Raw genomic sequence first — 20,401 nt, forward strand, 5'->3', positions numbered from 1 at the left:
GAAACAACTTATGATTTACTGCAGCACAGAACAATGAAACCTTTGATAAAAAGTTAAACGTTATCATATGAATATTTAAATATATAGAAATTTTGAATTTGGGACATATTTTATTAGATAAATACTTTTCAGCTTATATTTTGAAATTTGAAAGATACATTTACGTAATTATCTGATCTTTTATTTATTGAATCATTGCAGTTTTTAATCGTGACAAAAAAAAAAGACAGATATCTTCAAGATGGTAAACTTATAAGCACGTAACTTTGTTACTAATTAAGTCTGATATTATAAGAAAAAAAGTTTGAAATGTTACTTTCAGACACAATAACTCTTACTTTCAGGGTTGTTAAGAGGTACTTTGATGATATAGAAACCTCCATGATGGGAAATTCTTTTATAACTGAATATTTGAGGTTGAAGGTGTTCATGATGTAAAACTCTCCTTCGCAATTTCTATTTATTTCATAGATGCATAGTTTTCTGCATTTTCCTCCATGGCATGCTATAGCTTTGATTACAGCAATACAAACATGGAAACAGCTGATATTATCTGTTAAAATATTCCCAAAAATTATCTTTAAGTCTGTCACAAGCAAAGAAAAAGTAAAATAATATTACAGTAAATCCCGACAGTTCAGTGATAAAGCAGTGGAGAGATTCAGTAAAAGGTGAAATATGACTAAGGAAGAATTAACTGCTTAAGAAGCTCTCTTAGACCAGGATGGCATTTTTTCCAAATTGCCTGATCAGCGTCATCAAACAACAGACATAAATGGTAGTCTTCCGTTGTTTGGTATAAATGTTCCGTGCTGCATTCAAACAGCCAACCTAAAGCTAGCTTTTTTTACATTTTACAGATACATCCTAATCCATTCAAATATTGATAAAAGCGTTAAATGTATCAATATTTCCATTGCTAAATTTCAGACATTCATATAGTGACATATTTCCAGTGTTTGTTGCTGGTAATTTGTTAAAAATTGGACAGAAACTTTGCCCTCAGAAACTTTGAATACATGAGACCAAATCCAGACAGTGCTTTTTATCCTGTGACCAAGTTTTAGACTAATAGCTTAATAGTAATTAGCAGACAATCAGCAACACCCTCCAAATCAATTTGATTAAATTTAAATATACCTTTAGCTTTTAATTTATTAATAAAAAGGATTTATTAATAATGTAAGCCACGAAAGGTTATTGCTAAATTCATATACCATTGAATTTACACATGGTTGTGGAAAGTTTAGTGGAGTGAAAAGTGTGTAGTGATTTACAGCCCTGTTTTAGAATAAAATAATTAATAAAAAGAGTGGAGAGGGACAGAATCCAAGCTCAATTAAATTTTCCAAAACACAGACTTTTGGGAATCTATCCACTGTAAGCCCTAATCATAATAATAAACAGGAATAAAATATATCAGCGTGATTCTTCCAAGCAATATTTTATATATATTTCAAATGGCCGAGTTGCCCCTGTTTGCAAAAATGATTTAAAAAGAGGACATTTTATTTGTACCTTTCTCCTTTTCCTGGCCTGTGGGTGGTTCTGCCCATCCTGAGCTTTGCCCAGCAGGTCAGGAAACACAAGAGGTTTGAGGGAACGGGAGCGTGGAGTTCTGGGATAGCGGAACGGATCCATCATCCGGAAGTCCCTTCCATAACGCACGGTGCAAAGGGAGCGCGAGCGTAGGCGCCCTGCCGAGTGCAGGCTGTTAACACCAATCATGTCCCCAGATTATGCACCAAAGAGTGTCCACAGATCGCCGACAGGTTGAAACAAATCCTGGTTTTCAATCTTGTCTTGTCCCACAAAAAGATTTAAGAAAGTGTGAAAGATGCTAATAGAGAAGATCAGAGAGAGCAGCTGGTGATCACTGGAGGGAACACATCACCAAGCTGCTATCAACGGGGATCAAATCTCTGGATGTCAGTACTCGGCAGGCGTCACTGGGGGTGCACACCTGATGCTGAATTATTCATGAGACACTCATCTATTATAAATCCTCTGAGTGGGCGAGACCTGGCTTCCTGCAGCTGAGAATCAGTCACAACTTTTCTCTTGATTTTTTTGATGTCAAATGAGAATAAGCCCAATCTGATGTATAAATCCGCCTCTTTAGGTGGTCTCCATAGGGAACACAGCAACACACTCTGTAGACTCCCAAAGAAAAATTAAGCTAATACTCCCACAGATGGCAGAGGTGTGAACGGACAGCCACTGTGAAACAGATGGGTGCGAATGCCGGAAATAAAAGGCTAAAAAACACACAAGGGTGTGCTATGAAGCTTTTATCCCCATCTAAATATTAAAGTGCAGTAGAAAAAGACAAAAAAAGGGGTCACAGAGGGGGTGGGAGGGACGGACGGATGGATGTCCTCAGACTTTAGAGCCGGGATTCCAAAGAGTACAGGGTTTCGTCACAAGCCCAGAAATACGAATATAGAAATGTCCTTAAAGCTGGGACAGAGAACACATCTTTCCTGTTGCTCAAACTGTAAAATTAACCCCCCCACCCCAGTTCCAAGGATCCAACTCTGGGCTTATCTGCCTCACTTCTTCCTCCTGCTCTCCATACATGCGTACAGGTCCACTGACATCCTTTTATCCTCTCCGTTCTCGTTTGAACTCCTTTGATGCGTTTGAAGAAAAAAGCTCAGCAATCCCATCTCTTCTATCGTCTCTGTTGATTTCTTGTTAACAATAAAAAAATATACATCCTTTTTGATCCAATTTTTCTTTTCCCCTCTTTTTTTTTTTCCTGGCACTGGCTGCTGCTGTTACAGTGACGGGGGAGGAGGAGGACGATGAGGAGGAGGATGAGAGGAAAGGGAGAGCTGGTTGCCTTAGTCGCAGAGAGAAAAACGAAGCTGATAGCGAGAGTGCTCTCTTTCTCTCTGCCTCCCTCCCTTTAGCTTCATCAATGCGCACCTCCCTCCCTCTCTCAGTCATCATCAGCGAATCACTGCCTCTCCTGCACTCAGACAGACTACATACCGAAGCTTCTCTAAATTATACTGTTACAGGAAATTAGTATTTGGCTGAGTTCATGTGCCGTGGGAAAGAACAGGAAATATCCAGCAAACTGGTTATCACTCTAAAAGACTTTATTTAGCTGTGAGCAATGAACTCTTGTTTTACAATTGTATATGATGAGAAATTGGTGACAGACTATCCTTAACATTAAGCACAATATAAATTGCCACATCTTTTTATTTTAAAGAAATAGTCTTGGTAATTTGTTAGTAGCCGTTATCCTACAGTACCTTAAGCAACCAGAGTGATCCCAGCTTTGAGAGTCAAAGAATTATAGAATAAAATTCCCTGCAAGCAAAGTTAAAGCTGCTGAGAGTCAATCTAACAGCCAATCAATGCAAGTTTTTACTTTTAAGAGACATTGAAAACACATGAATTTAGATCCTTTGACTAGTTTTTAATGTGTTGGTGAAATTCCAATATTCATTCTGTTAAAACAGAAAGAAAAGATGCCCGCATTGTTGAAATCACAGGTCTTCTTACTTGCAGCAACAGATAGACCACATTTTGCACATTATCTCCTCAGATAGAACCAAACTGAACTGACTAAAGCATAGAATTTATCCTTTATATTCACTCTCTGCTCCTGGCTCCTGACCACATGCTCCAAAGCGGGAGTCTGTTCCCAGGATCCCCCCCACAGATTAACAGCCCTCAGCTGATCAGCATTTAGAGGACACCTGTTCTTCTCCTTTATCCAAATAGAAAATAACATCCAATAATAAATATTACAGTGAATTAGCATAAAAAGCATGTTAGGTTGATTATGAAAGTTCAATTATCTTTGAACATTCTTCCAACATAATTCTGTATCTTCATCAAAACCATGTCCAAAATGTTGATTTATGTATGTCTGAGCAATGTTTATGAATTATGTCCTCTGATCGCCCTCCCCTGTCTGTCTGTGAAAACAAATGACCATCAGCATTCTTCGTAGGACAGAAATTATAGGAAGTATCCTCTCTCAGGTTTGGAAAAACAGCAACAGAAAGCAACTTATATTTTATTACAAATGTATACGCCATAGTGCCAGATGCAATTTTTCATTAGAAATATGGCTTTAGTTGATTTTGGAAAGCATATAGAACCTTTAGAAGCATATTAAAAAATGCGAATAGCCACTCATAATGAAGCTAAAAGCTATTCAGTGAAAACCTGCAGCTAAACATCTTTACAGTTACATTTCCATCATATGACAACACTAAAATTTTCCAACACCAACTCAAAAATCAGACTCTAACTATCCTCCATGAAAGCAAAACATTTATCATTTCTTTTACAAATCAGTTCAAGCTGCTCACTGTCAATCTTAAGGTAAAATCAAGTAAGGATAAAGGCTAATTAGAATTGTGAACCAAACTAATTCCAGTGTTTGTCAAGAAAACTGAGTTATATCTGAACCTTGTGACTCGCTTGCAGTGACCGTACCAAAAGCAGGAGGAGAGGATTTGATGTAGAAGAAGAGGAGAAATAAAGAGTATATATCTTGGTTGTGTGAGACTCCAAACAACAACAATGAGGTGGTAAAATTAATTTGCAAGAGGGTTATGGTATGAGGATATTTTACATCGATGGAACAATGTCGGACACATTGGAAGGGGATGGATGACCAATCAATAAGACCCAATACTGCCCTGAAAAACAATCTTCTGCAATGGCATTAAGTTGTTTGCTCTGATCCAAAAAGCTACAAGCAAAAGCAAACCAAGCCAAATTAAGATGTGATTTTTCTCACTTTCAAATTGCTGGACTATTTCCTGGACCAGAGCAGCACTGTGAACATCCCCCATCTTAAGGCTTTTCACCAAGTCTAATCAGTTTTTTTGTGAAAAGGTTTTTATTTCTCATCTTTGATCATGACTCTAATATCTATTAATAATGTTTTTAGTACTTTGTGTGTTTTTTCGTCTGTTTTTGTCTGGTTATTTGCTCAATTTTAAACATTTACCTTTAAAGATTGTTTCTTCTTATGAACACAGCAAGAGCAGGAAAGAAAAAAGAAAAACCCAACTAAAACCCCTCATGATCTGTACTTGTCTTTCTGCATCAGGGTTACATTTTTGGCAAGCTGAGATGTGAGCGGTGTCCCCCTGCCACCTGTGAATCAGTCAGGAGGAAATGAAAAGAACATCACCAACCCAGAGGAGCAGAGCTCACCTTTGACAGTAATGTCCAAACAACCTGGAGCCACTCAGACCCGGCTGCAGGTGGAGGCTAAAGCTTCTTTCCCAAAACTCATCAATCATTTATCTTTATCCCTTGAAGACCCAATCTCCGGCTAAGCATCTTTTCTGTATTTTTTCAAAGGAGGGTTAATGACAGCCTCTGTACTTTCTGTTGGTGTGGAGTTCCTTTTTTAGGCATTGTGTACTTTGATTTAACAGTTTGTTTCTTTCATTTTCTTTCATTGTGCTTCTGGCCTGCCAGGCATCAGTCATTGCAGGTTCAGTATACCAATGGTATCTTCACACTAAAGCGACTCTGACATTACAAAATGCACAGTATTTCAACACAAGTCAATCAGAAGACGTGCTGCTCAGTGAAGCAGTCGGTAGTACTACTGCCTTGCAGCAAGAAGGTCCTGGGTTTGATTCTCGGCCTGGGGTCTATCTGCATGGAGTTTGTATGTTCTCCCTGAGCATATGTTGGTTCTCTCTGGGTACTCTGGCTTCCTCCAACAGTCCAAAAACATGACTGTTAGCTTAATTAGCTTCTCCATAGTCCCCTTAGGCGTGAGTGTGTGTGTATGAATGGTTGTTTGTCTCTGTGTTGCCCTGTGATGGACTGGTGACCAGTCCAGGGTGTACCCTGCCTCTTGTCTTGGAGATAGGCACCAACACCCCCCGTGACCCCCCTTGGGATAAGAAAATGGATGGAAGTCAATCAGAAGACCAACCTGGCAACATCCTGTTGTATTCCAAGTTTTTCAACACCTAATTAAAGTAAACAAGGTGACATTTGCATAAGAAATGTCTCTAATGTGAGCACAGGTTGTGCCTTAGGACAAGGTACAGCCACTCAGTATTAATTTGAATAAAATAATTTAGATACTGTTAAAACAAGAAAAAAAAACATATTTGGGGAATAAAATTCATTTTTAAACATTTTCAAAAGTAATTTTGATTTCAAAATAATGAGAAGTAAAAAAAGAAAACCCTAATCTGCTCTTTGTGTGTTTGTTCTGCAAAGTCGTGTTTATTGCATAGTTTTCTGCCTCATTCTGTGAGGTGCTTTTTTTTCTATTTTCAACATAGTGTTTTTATCTGGGTATTCCTGTTCTCTTTAATAACTGTGCAGTAGATTATTCCCTTTCTAAATGATTTTTTTCTTCTACTGTGGAGCTTAATGTTTACATCGCTGCCCTCTTCATATTATGAAACTTGTCTGTACAATTGTAAGTCTTTTGTCTACTTTTCATATACAACTAGTTTACTACTGCCTGCCATTAAATATTCTGTATCATCACAAACTAATCATCAGATGTCGTTGCAAAATTAAAAGGATAAGGCCAATTTGTACACTGCAAAAAATGTAAATCTCAATAAGTCATTTTTTTTTCTTAAAATAAGTGCATTTTTTCTTGAATTGCAGAGGTAAGTGAGAAACTTTGCCAATGGATCAAGACAATTTACATTTAGAATAAGAAAACATAATTATATTGTCTTTTTTCAAGTGCATATTATCTTTATCTTATTTTAAGAGAACATTTTAAATAATTTTAAGATCGTTTTTGCAGTGTAAAGCAGCAAATTTGTCTAAAGCCTTTACATTATGTAGCCTATAAAACTAAAGTGCTGTAGATGCTACCTGTAGCTTATAAGGAAAGTAAATTCTACATTTGAATTTCAAGTCTCAATGCTTTAAATAATGAATGTGAATGATACTGATTCAATCTGTTCCAGTCAAAACGTTAAATAAAACATTTAAAAGAAAGATCTTTGAAGACTTCAAGGGAGCTTGAGGAAATGTTGATTTTTAGAGGTTTCAGTGAAGAAAGATTTATTTTTGAGTATTAGTAGTGAAGGATGACTCACTTGCATTGTCTCTTTTAACTTTCCAAGTATTAATGTGTTTGAGTATTATTAAAACCCATGTGAGAAGGACCTACAGCATGGTTCTCCTCCTTTTAGCATTTGGACAAGAAATAATTAATCCAAATTATGCTGAAGATATTTTTGTTACCATGTTCACCATCATTTCCCCCTAAGCTATGTGTTCCCTTCCCTTGCTGTACCCCATAAAATATTTAACATCTTATCTAAATCTCTGTTTCTGCCCCATTACGAAGAGCACAGAAATCGCAGGAACAGGGAGACGCTGCTGACCGAAACAGCTGTCTCCCCTTCACACTCTTAGTGCTAGATTTCTATTTTTAGAGGAAAGCGGTGTAAGGTTTGCAACGATCAATATCTCTCCTGCTGCTGCATTTTCCTCCCTGGGGCAGAAGTTGATGTGAAAGAGGCATTTCATTTGTGCTGGAGGCTAGGAGTGGCTTGATCGATTCATTTGGTTTCGGTGGAGCTATTACAGGTTTTTATACACAGACTAGATATAGACAGCCGGCCTGGTTTATTTACAGTCAATTTCTCTGCAGCGAAATGCTATAGAGTGCAGTACCCAGGATATAAGATTGAATTTTAGGCCTTCCTACAAGATTTAATTTAACAAGACAGTAAACTTAAGTAAAAGGTGGAGGGAAAAACTGTCAGTAGGAAAATGATCCAGATTATTAAAGAAAAAAAAAAGGTTCAGTGAAAATTTTTTTTGCAAGAGGCAATGTCATTTCAGAAAAAAGGGTGTTTAGAGAAAGTTTCCTAGTATGTCTGAAAATAAAGACAAGAATTTTCTATACCGAGGCAGCGTCCTAAATAAAGAACTGTGCGCAAACCTGTGCAAAAAGGTGAAAAAATGTCCGCCATGAAAGCAAAACTAAAGGTTAAAGAGTCCGAGCATAAGGTTTTAAAAGCCCTTGACAACAAAGGACGAGGTGAGCCTGAACAAAGCAAGGTTACACTGGTGTTCAGATTTCGCTGAGAGTCTCAGTATTACACTTTTTGTCACCATAAAAAGCAACGAATACATCTTTGGATCTCTAGACATGGGTGTGAAGATAATGTAGCTTCAAAAAGTATTCATACCCTTTGAATCTTTCCACATTTTGCCACATTACAAAAAGCATAAATATATATTTTTTTGAATTTAATGTGAAAAACCAGCAAAAAGTTGTATAAAATGGCAAATTAGATGGAAAATTATACAGGAATTAAAATAGTTTTTTTTTTCCAAAAGAAAAAAGAAAAAGACAGTACACAAGTATTCCCCTCTTCATCCTGCTGGAACAGGGGTAGCAACCTGTGGCTCTTTGGTCCTTTCACAATGGCTCTTCATAACTATAGCTAAAGATTATAAAGGGACACAAAAGAATAAAAAAAAATCAGGTACATACAAGAAATACAGGTTTGAGCATTATTTTTTTCATGGAATGACTGCGCTGAATTTCCAGGAGGAATGACACTAAAGGTACCAATAAATTTTTCTTGCCATTGGGTTGGACATTTTTTTTACATGATTGGCCAAAAACATCAATCTCTTAAACAAGAAAGTATATTTATCCCCTTTTTGCAAAACTGTTGTTTTTTCCTGCTTTAAACCATAAAATATAATTAAAATGGTGGTTTCAAAAATGAACAATAAAGTCACTACAGTAGAACTTTAAGTTCTCAGGTTTAAAAAGGTTGTTTAACAGTTGTGGTTCTAATATAAGTTGTATTTAGCTGGACTAAATGCAAACATTGCTGTCTGTATTGTAAATGCTGCAGACTCCTGTGCTGGAAGGTGACCTTCCACCCCAGTCTCAAGACTTCAACATGTTAGCTCCTGATGAAGTTAAAGCAATCAAAATGATGGAATAGATATAGAAAATACTGATAAAGGAAACATATTTTGCCTTCCTTTGAATTGATATGAAAATGTATTGTTTATTATTTTGTACAGTGCCTCACAGATGTATTCATAAATCCTCCATTTTTGTCCAAATGCGATCACAAACTGAACTGTTCTTTATCAGTAATTCATAAATAGACCAACAGAAAGTAATGAAGAATTGTACTCGAGTTGAGGGACATTTTATTACTGAATGTGTAAATTTTTTACTATATATTAACAGTAATGGCAATAATATTGCACTTTCAACATTTGGCGGGCTGAAGGCTTATGAGTAGCCTGAGCAAAATAAATAAAATCAAAGAAGTGGCCAACAATGACTATGAAGCTGATCCTAGTGGATCCTCTGCATTAGTCCCTATCTATGTAGGGGCAGTTATAGCCATGTCAGTCTACGGACTGACTGCATTTCTACTGTAAGGTGCATCGGTCAAGGTCAAGGCGTACCTGACAAGGAACAACCATATGCATATAACTTTAGGTTAATAGACTACATTAATTAGGCTACGTATGCTTCCAAGAAAAAATCCACCCACTAGACTATTAATTTTATATAGGAAATAAAAATGAAAAACCTGTTGTTGTGCACATTAGTTTTTGCACAGGAGTTTAATCATCTGTGAATATTGTCTTTCTCAGTTAGATTTAGGTCTGGACTTTGATTAGGCCATTAGCATATGCTTTCATTTACATTATTTCATAGTACCTCTGGCTTTTTATTTAGGTTAATCGCTCTTGTGGTGGAAAAAAAAATCCATCTCCCTTTCCCTTTCACATATATTGATTTATGAGAGCTGAGTTTCATTCATTCATTCAAGCCTCAGAGCTGCAAGGCTGCAAGGTATCTAAGGGAGAGGGTATGTTTATCCTAATATTAAGTATTTAGGATTGTGATAAGAAGGTAGACTGTTTCTCAGGGTTTTATTCATAACATTTTACCATTTGTTTCAATATGTTTTTGAACGTCCCTCGGGGGGCCCTGTGGGGGGTTCTCCGGGAGTACGAGGTGCCGGGCCCTTTGATACGGGCTGTCAGGTCCCTGTATGACCGGTGTCAGAGTCTGGTCCGCATTTCCGGCAGTAAGTCGGGCTCGTTTCCGGTGAGAGTTGGACTCCGCCAGGGCTGCCCTTTGTCACCGATTCTGTTCATTACCTTCATGGACAGAATTTCTAGGCGCAGCCAAGGTGTTGAGGGGATCCGTTTTGGTGGCCTTAGGATTGCGTCTCTGCTTTTTGCAGATGATGTGGTCCTATTGGCTTCATCAGGTCGTGATCTGCAGCTCTCGCTGGATCGGTTCGCAGCTGAGTGTGAAGCGGCCGGGATGGGGATCAGTGCCTCCAAATCCGAGGTCATGGTCTTGAGCCGGAAAAGGGTAGAGTGCCTTCTCCGGGTCAGGGGGGGTGTCCTGCCCCAAGTGGAGGAGTTTAAGTATCTTGGGATCTTGTTCACGAATGAGGGAAGAAGGGAGCGGGAGATCGACAGGCTGATTGGTGCAGCGTCTGCCGTGAAGCGGGCGCTGTACCGGTCCGTCGTGGTGAAGAGAGAGCTGAGTCAAAAAGCGAAGCTCTCGATTTAAGCTCTCGGAGTAGAGCCGCTGCTCCTCCACGTCGAGAGGAGCCAGTTGAGGTGGCTTGGGCATCTGTTTAGGATGCCTCCTGGACGCCTCCCTGGTACGGTGTTAACGGCACATCCCAACGGGGGGAGGCCCCGGGGAAGACCCAGGACACGCTGGAGAGACTACGTTTCTCGGCTGGCCTGGGAGCGCCTTGGGGTTCCTCCTGAAGAGCTGGAAGAAGTGGCTGGGGAGAGGGAAGTCTGGGCCTCCCTCCTTAAGCTGCTGCCCCCGTGACCCGACCCCGGATAAGCAGAGGAAGATGGATGGATGGATGGATGGATGGATGGATGGATGGATGGATGGATGGATGGATGGATGGATGGATGGATGTTTTTGAACGTATATGAGAAGACCTTCACAGCCTTTCTGCAGCGTTTAAATTAGTGAGAGAAAAAAAATTTGTCTACCTAGAGCAGGGCTAGAATAGCCTGATAAACCAGACTAGATGTGAGATTAAACGTGTAATTTAGTCTGGCCCCGATGAATGAGACATCGGAAGATTGTTGATGAGAACAATCCTTTGTCTTTCAAACCGCTGTCTGTGCCTATTGGCCAATGCTCTGACCAATGAGCGCAACTGACTGTGACGTAGGAAGCGTAACAGAAAGCTGGTGGGGGAGTGTACAGAAACAGCCTGTCGGTAAAATTAATGAGCGTAGAGCCTCTTCCTGCTCACGTTTCAATGAAAACCGCCTAGTCTAGTCCTTCCAAGACTGATTCCAAAGCTGAGTCAAACAAGAACTCTTCAATAGTTGTTGCCGTCGCACAGCTTTGTCGTCCCGCCCTCAAAACCCTGCTCACTTTGCATCCAAAAATTCAAAGCACATCTATGTGTTGTGATTGGCCAGCCAGTTCTAGGGCCTGGGACATTGATCAAGGCAAGACCAGCAAAAATTATTTTGGCTGCTGGTGGGTGGGGCTAGTTTACTAGGCTAGGGATGGACAACATGCTACCTTATGTTTCTTAGCAAAAAAAAAAAGATGCCGACTGACTGAATTACCATCTACCTCCTTAATTTAACTGAACTACATAGTTGAATACCTTTTCCCCATTACTCTGTTAGAGTATGAACCTTTGACTCAATCTGCTGGCGAAGAGTCTCAGTCATACAGGTCATAGTTATTCCAAATAAAGAAAATGAAAAACTGGACTTTGTTTCCAAGTTTGAAGACATTTCGCTTCCCATCCAGGAAGCTTTTTGATTCAAAATTTAAGAAATAGCATTGAGTTCGCGGTTGCATAAAAAAGTCTCTCATAAACCTCGAACTCAACGCTATTCCTGACATTTTTAATTAAAAAAGCTTCTTGGAAGGGAAGCGAAACGTCTTCAAACTTGGAAACAAAGTCCAGTGGATTGTTTTTCATTTTCTTGTTCTGACTTAATCTCAAGCATTTTTGCAGAAACCAGCAGATTTTCTTTCAGAAGTGACTTGTAAAATACTTCTATGGAAGTCATATGTTGTAAATGTGAGAAAACAGAGCAAACAGAAAAGAATGAGGGTCTCGGTTTCAACAGGGTTGCATAAAAAAGCCTTCATGTATCATCAGACTTGACCTTTTTGTATCAGAGCAGACATAGCTTTATATTTTCAGTGCATATTTCAGACACCTTTTTTTCTTTCCCATTAGCAAAAAGAAATGTCATCTGTCTCTTTCATCGCAATCAATGCTGCTATGCATTCATTAGCATCAATCCGCCTAATTACTGTTTGAAGAGAGCGGTTCAGTCTCTGATTGAGCTGTACTACAGTTTGACTTCAGCAGAATTTTTTCTCCTGCTCCACTGCGGGCTGGTAACCTACTTCAGAGCATCATTAGCTCCCACTTCAGGCTTTGAGCCCTGAGCAGAGCAGAGAGGAGAGAGTGAGAGGGAGTGAAAACCTATGCGTCTCTAAGCTGCACAATAAAGAAAGTTTTCACTAAAGCACAAGCTTGGGCATGCAGCCAGAGTTTCAAATCCTGCAGGGAACCCCGCCGCTGTAACTGAACAGCAGCTTTGTTTATCACGAGGACTGCTGTGGAGGAGGAAAGGAACAATGATGCTGTAAGAATGCTTATTTAGCAGACTGTGGCACAAGGACAGCATGTCAATCATTCATGCAAAACGATCTATGGTCAATTAAAAATGTGTTTTATTGACATATTTGGACAAGTGAATATGAGATATAGGTTTTAACAACAGAGCAATGAAAGTCCTATAAATAAACCATATAATAAACTCAAGGAAATCCCTTTTAAAGCTTTCTTTTTAGAGAAATAAAGAACACAGTTTCTGGTGAGATATAAAGTTGGACAAAATGGGAAAATTAAATGGGTGTCATGTAAGGTTCACATGCTTAGAACATTATTTTATAACATTGTAAAGAAGTTTTGACCTCTTTGAAGCTTAGACATTTAATTTTGTGCTCTTCAAACTGTTGAAGTAGACGTGGACAGCTTGAGATAAAAAAAGGGGGTTCAGGCTGTTCAGTCGTGCGGTTCCTGAGTAAAACCCTTAACCCCTGATTTTTCCCCAGGCGCCACACAATGACAGTGAGAACACATTTCCCCATTGTGGGACAATAAAAGGATTTACATTAAAACTCTGTTCTGTAAGTAAAAGATGGAAACCAGACAGAAGTTTGCTAGAGACGATATAAACAAAGACTAGGATTTCTCTAAAAATGAATATCTGCTCGCTGGAGCAAAAGACAAAGTTGACATAAACTGAACACAGGGGTATCGTTGACATACGTTAAGTTTAAGTTACTCATAAGCCGTGGTGTCTAGCTTATCCAAAACCTATGAGTAACTTGTGCATAACCTATGCAAAACTTATTAAGAAACTCCAACACATATCAATGTATTGGACGTGTTCCAGACAACCGCTCAACGTGTTTCTAACTTATGGCTACTGAATAAGGGTGTATTGGCAGCGTTTTGATATAAAAGGGGGTTCCCAGGAGAAAACTGTATGTTCTCCTCCAGACTGCATTCGCATTATGGGGTGAGCGTGAAGGTGAGTGTGATGGATCCTCCCTGCGTTCACTCCCACGGCCACGACCAACAAACTTCCAAGCAGACATTAAGCTGAATCTGCTGCGACTGCAAACCTTCTTTCCTTCTTTTTCTTTTATCATTTCTTTTTTTTTTGGGAGGTTGGTAATCAGCAGCTAGGTTAATACTGCGATCAAAGAAATATTTTTATGCAGGCCGGGCGCCTCCAGGTGCATTGCTGCTCCCCTCAGGACACTGGCTTGTGACATTTCCTGGGCATTATGCTGCCGTGCGTTATGCATAAGTTAGGCCGTCAGGGGCTACCACCCTCACACCATTGTCATCATCGTCCTCTTCCTCCCCTGAGCAAGGAGAAGCGAGTGCTTAAGGAGCTGGAGGCAGTAGTAGCAGCTCAACAACAGAGAGCTGTTCTAAACGAAATTTCGTTTTGTTTACACTTGTGTAAGAAAATGACAAAATAAAGTCTAAGACTGTACGAAAGTTCTGTACAGAATTAAGCACATTTGGAAAAAAAAACATGTAAAAAGGAAACAAAAATCTAAGAAAAATTAGGACAGGTAGTTCACAGATTCAGATCTTAGAAATAAGCTTTTAGGAGTGATTTAAAAGGTTGTTGAAGCAGGAGAAGTGTGTTTAAGACTATCTTTGAGGGAAGACCAAAGTGGTTGTAAGAAGCAGTCGACTGACAAACACTGCACTGCTGGATTGGCTGACAACAATCGGTCACATTAGAACTGAAGAAGCCTTAAGAACTGTTAAATTATTTAGATGGCTGCATTCTGGGGAAAATAAACAATGACAGATAAGAAGCAAAGAATCATAAGCTGGTCTATGATGCCAGGGCTGCAGAATTTGCTTTATCCTCCCTACTGGCACTAAACCGGACGGCAGATTCACACCTTGAGATAGAACTCATTTTTCCAGGGTAAACAAACAGCATTTTATCAATTTTATCAAATTGTAGTTTTTTTGATTTTATTATAATTTGACTTTTTTATTTTTCTTAAACTCTCTTACTTGATCACCTAAACCCTGTAAATTTGCTGAAAAACAGGAAAATCCAAATTTAACAGCAAAGGGAGGAAGAAAATGTTTACAAATCAACAAATCATGTGAATTAACTGTAAATATAAAAACAATTGTGAATAAAACAGTACATACCTTGTCCAACCTACACCAAGCAGAGCGGTATATGTTTAGTGATATTTGTATGAATATATCATTGTCTTAAGTGAACAACAAAGCATAAAAGCATATTTAATTCCTACTAATAGAAAAGCTTTTTGTTTATTTATAAATCTGCATCTTACTTGTAATATGAGTTGTGAGAAAATTCTAGCAACTATAAAGAATTTAATTCTCTTTAGATGTGAGATAATAAAATTAGACATTTCCTCTTTGGCTTCATTTATTCCTCTACTAGTACTGCAGCATGAAATTGCATCAATTATAAAAACTTAACTGTCCTTGTGGTACAGAGTGATTTTTTTTTATAGAGATGCTTCTATTGTTCTGTTTGTTTGTTTTTCCGTTAGTTGAATTATGTTACAATGAACAGGGGTTAATATAATACTGTAAGCCACAAAAAAAAAACAATTTGAGTGCAAGACATTTTCGTATTTATATTTCATAGAGTAGAAACAAATGGCGTTTTTTGACAGCGGAAAAGCTGCAGAGAATGTGAAACATTGTGTAAAACAATAGAAACATTGATCAGGCTTATTGCTTGTGTGTTCACAGTAAATCGAAACACCAGAGCCAGGCATGAGGGGGGAAATGGGAAAGTAAGAAAATGAGCTGAGGAAATGTGAGAAACATGGATGCTGGTGATGGTCGGGCTGGAAGCCATTTAGTAGCAGGAAATTATGAAGCGATAACAGAGAATAGAGGAGAGGAACAAACAAAAAAGGCTGTTTAGACAATAAATTACACTCCGCAATTAAGATAAACACAATTCCAAATAAGGAATATGTTGAGTTTAAAGATTGGGATTTTTTTTGTCATTGTTGTTAATTCCAACAACAAATATGTTGAAATTAATGTACATGGTAAATTTAGAAGGGTATTAAAGGTTAAATTCTAACATAACATACTTTTTTTCTGGTTAACCCTAAACATTTTGATTTGAAGATACAGACTTGTTCTATTTGTACATAATGCAGAAAATTTCTATATGTAAAAGGTAATCTTTATGTTTTTGCAACATCTTTAAGTTAAGGACAGCTTTATGATTATATGGCACAGCTAAAGTCCTGTGAGCAACACACACACACCTCATAGTGCTTTTCATGGACAGAGCAGCTGTTTTTAGGGAACTGAAAGGAAAACAGCGGATGCTGACATCTGATGTGACACAATCCAGGAAAGAACAAGCTAAGATGATATGACAAAGGTGGCAGCAAGACCCAGATTTGACTGTACTGCAGCTAAGCAGCTCAGATAAGGCAGCGGGAGCCAGTATAAGTCGGACAAAGAGGGAGAAGCGTTTGGCTCGAGGATAGAGCAGAAGGGAGTCTCACTGAGCAGGAATAAAAGAGCATGTGATGATTAAAAAGACTGTTCTTTGATTTATTCAAGTCTAAAAAAAAAAAGAAGTGATGCAGGACTGCTTTTGTCTCTATCTGGATCTGCTTGCGGCCACAAGGCGGCTCCTATCTGCCCTTAATAACCGACACGGCTTTTCATTTCAGTCTCATCATGGCAGCAGAAGGACACGGCCTCCTTCTCTCTTTCATGCATTATAAATACTCCATTACAACCTGTTGGCCGGCCCTCTGGGGCCTGTGGCATGTTGATGGACCACTCTGCAGATAATATCTCCAGCATCATTATCAGGAGCACTAAACTGATTTGGTTATATTACCGCAGCACACCCAAGGCCTCCGGCAGAACCTTGTCTGCAGAGGCGTAATCTGGTTAGGTCAACAAGGTTTGGGGAGAATAAAATTATAGAATACTGCAAAAGTCTTTCTCAGATATCCCCGTGGCTGATTTTATTTGACAACTCCGGACTTTAGGTCAAACTGCAATTAATCTTCTGTAGCCGAAACCAGGAAATGGCGAGCCCAGGCAGGCCTCTGATTGGTAGCCTCTGGAGAGGTTGTAGATGCCAGCTGGCAGCAAGCGTAGACCAAACAGCCAGACAGCCGCACAGATCTGAGGAACAATACACTGCTGGCACACACAGCCACCCTGCTGTCAGTCCTGTATGCCAACACATGTGCTGACTTTTTCAGACTATAAAAAGGACTTACTTTGAGCAGATCTTTGGGAAAATCTTGGCCATCATTCAGTCCTTCCAGGTTGCTAATAAACTGCGTGCACGACATTCTCTTGCCAATATTCTGGGGAAAAAATAGATTAGAATGAATTCTAATGTAAAATAAATACCTGATTGTATTTTTCCAACATATGCTACACAGTGTATTTTAGGTATAAACCTGAAAGAACTTACTCCTGGGGGCTTATACAGAGTCCTTTTGCCTGGAGGAAACACTCTTAAATGACACTTCTTGTTATAGTAAATAACTTTTTTTTTGTTTAGTTTTTTATGGCCCTAGTGGCTTATTTTTTCAACAGTAGGCTGACAGGAAAGGGGGTATGAGAGAGGGGTAGAGACATGCAGCAAAGGACCACAGGCCGGATTTGAACCCGGGTCGGCCACATCAAGGACTAAGGCCTCCGTTCATGGGTCATGCATGCAAACCACTGTGCCACCTGCACGCCCGTAGTAAGTAACTTTTAAACAGGATTAAAACTTTAACACATTTAATTTAGTTTTAGCAGGGAGTTGAGGCTTTTGCCAGATAACAAGGCTACAGAATTAACAAAAAAGAACAGAATCATGAACACATTAGACTTTAAGATTTAATCTCCTTATATGTGGCATTATAGGTATTCAAGTTTGTTATTTAATCGATCAAAATACATTCAACCAGAATATTGAAGTCCAAATAAGTTATTGTGACCAATGAAATACACCTACATTCCTAAAATAGCTTTTCTCCAAAACACTGAATGATGATTTCAAAGTTAGTATTTACTGTATGTATTAATATTCAAGCCCTTCTTTTATCTCCTGTTGAGTTTGTTTTCAATGAACACTCTGCTTTTTAGAATTTGCATACAGTATATAGATGTTTGACATAAGAATACAGTTTTCACTTGCAATCGGTTCAACTCAGACCATCCATCAGGGGACGCGGCTTAAATATATAGTCACATATATAGTCACAGGCTCTTATAATGCTCCATGCTCCTGTTTTGTATTCAATTTGATAAAAAGATGGATGGATGGATGGATGGATGGATGGATGGACGGACGGACGGACGGACGGACGGATGGATGGACGGACGCACTGGAAAAAATCAAAATCTAGACGAGTCATTTTTTTCTTAAAATAAGTGCATTTGCCCTTGGATTAAGGTAGTAGAAGAGACATCTTGCCAATGGAACAAGGCAATTTACACTTAGAATAAGAAAACAGAATAGCATTGTTTAATTTCAAGTGCATATTATCTAATTATCTTATTTATCAGAGTAAAAATACTCATTCCATTTGCAAACTATCTCATTTACCTACTCAAATTGAGGGGAAATACACTTAATTTAAGACATTTTTACTTATTTCTAGATCATTTTTCCAGTGCGGACTCCCCATACTTCTGCACACTGTTAAGAATTTGCAGCAGGGTTTTGATGAAATGAAAAGTTTCACACCTTGGAAACAAAATAACACTTGAAATTATATGAGCTATATTTTTCTTAGCAAATCCCAGAAACAAGAAACACTGCAACAAAAAAAAATGTAAGATACTTCAGAATAGTTTGGCCATGATGGTGTCTGTAGAGCTTCAATGAAACTATTATGTTGTGATCATTTTAACTGCGCTATACAAGCTGTGTTGACAATAATTTTCTGCAGTTGTCTGATACAGCTGATCTATCATACGTGAATAATCTGCTTTCATCACGTTTGCACAGTCACGGCCTGCATCGCATACCAGTCTCTCTGTGTACTTAGGTCAAAATTAAAACTGTATAAATGTGCAGAAACTTTCTGTTAGAGCTGATCCCCATTCCCATCTCTTTAATTAATCATTCTTCCACGGCGCTGCGCCCTCACCAAGCAGAGCTGCCAATGACCCCGATTTTAAAAAGAAGGCTGCGACTGTAAAATGAAAAGATTATTAACAGAGAAAGAGGCTCAAGTGTAAAAAACCTTCAGATCAGGATTGTGTGGTGATTTTGTATCTGAAAAATGTCACAGCTAATGTAAATCTTCTATGTTTAAAGCAAGACTCTTTCATTCCAGTGAGCTAATATCACATTTCAAATCACATCAATGCTCTAATTCACAAACTTCAATGGTACCTACCTGACCATATAGATCTGTGTTCAGCAGCATCAGAGCACAGGTGAGGGTATGAGCTGCATCTGCAGGATAGAAAAATAGTTTTCTTGACTATCTGACATGTTTTTTGCAGGGGTGTCTAACTTCAATCCTCAAAGGCCAGCCTGCATGCTTCAGATCTGCACCCTCTGTACACAGAGGCTTCAAAAGTTAGTTTCTAAGCATACAGGTGCTGGTCATAAAATTAGAATATCATGAAAAAGTAGATTGATTTCAGTAATTCCATTTAAAAAGTGAAACTTGTATATTATATTCATACATTACATACAAACTCATATATTTCAGATGTTTATTTTGTTTAATTTTGATGATTACAAATGACAACAAATGAAAATCTCAAATTCATCATATCAGAAAATTAGAATATTGTGAAAAGGTTCAAAATTGATGGCCCCTGGTGCCACACTCTAATCAGCTAATTAACTCAAACCACCTGCAAAAGCCTTTAAATGGTCTTTCAGTCTAGTTCTATAGGCTACACAATCATGGGGAAGACTGCTGACTTGACAGTTGTCCAAAAGACGACCATCGACACCTTGCACAAGGAGGGCAAGACACAAAAGGTCATCGCTAAAGAGGCTGGCTGTTCACAGAGCTCAGTGTCCAAGCACATTAATAGAGAGGCGAAGGGAAGGAAAAGATGTGGTCGAAAAAAGTGTACAAGCAAGAGAGATAACCGCACCCTGGAGAGGATTGTGAAACAAAACCCATTCAAAAATGTGGGGGAGATTCACAAAGAGTGGACTGCAGCTGGAGTGAGTGCTTCAAGAACCACCACACACAGACGTATGAAAGACATGGGTTTCTGCTGTCGCATTCCTTGTGTCAAGCCACTCTTGAACCACAGACAGTGTCAGAAGCGTCTTGCCTGGGCTAAAGAGAAACAGGACTGGACTGCTGGTGAGTGGTCCAAAGTCATGTTCTCTGATGAAAGTAAATTTTGCATTTCCTTTGGAAATCAAGGTCCCAGAGCCTAGAGGAAAAGAAGAGAGGCACTTCATCCACGTTGCTTGAAGTCCAGTGTAAAGTTTCCACAGTCAGTGATGGTTTGGGGTGCCATGTCATCTGCTGGTGTTGGTCCATTGTGTTTTCTGAGGTGCAGGGTCAACGCAGCCACATACCAGGACGTTTTAGAGCACTTCATGCTTCCTGCAGCTGACCAACTTTTTGGAGATGCAGATTTCATTTTCCAACAGGACTTGGCACCTGCACACAGTGCCAAAGCTACCAGTACCTGGTTGAAGGACCATGGTATCCCTGTTCTTAATTGGCCAGCAAACTCTCCTGACCTTAACCCCATAGAAAATCTATGGGGTATTGTGAAGAAGAAGATGCAATACACCAGACCCAACAATTCAGAAGAGCTAAAAGCCACTATTAGAGCAACCTGGGCTA

At 39.0% G+C, this 20,401-nt stretch overlaps 1 protein-coding gene across 5 annotated transcripts in view; it reads right to left on the reverse strand.

The window, feature by feature from the left end:
* LOC119782496 (PH and SEC7 domain-containing protein 1-like) overlaps nt 1–20,401 on the reverse strand; it is a 114,681-nt gene that overhangs the window by 36,861 nt on the left and 57,419 nt on the right. For 4 of the 5 annotated variants that reach the window (XM_038283489.1, XM_038283488.1, XM_038283492.1 and 1 more), the window contains 2 exons: nt 18,971–19,029; nt 16,847–16,936 (listed from right to left, as the gene is read on the reverse strand). In XM_038283489.1, the coding sequence (XP_038139417.1) occupies nt 16,847–16,936; nt 18,971–19,029 (149 nt within the window). Of the gene's footprint in view, nt 1–15,718; nt 16,767–16,846; nt 16,937–18,970; nt 19,030–20,401 lie in introns of those variants that run through there. The other variant, XM_038283490.1, reaches the window with a different exon arrangement.

The sequence above is a fragment of the Cyprinodon tularosa genome, unplaced genomic scaffold (assembly GCF_016077235.1).
Source record: "Cyprinodon tularosa strain WSP-4 unplaced genomic scaffold, ASM1607723v1 ctg194, whole genome shotgun sequence".
In the NCBI taxonomy this organism is placed as follows: Eukaryota; Metazoa; Chordata; class Actinopteri; order Cyprinodontiformes; family Cyprinodontidae; genus Cyprinodon; species Cyprinodon tularosa.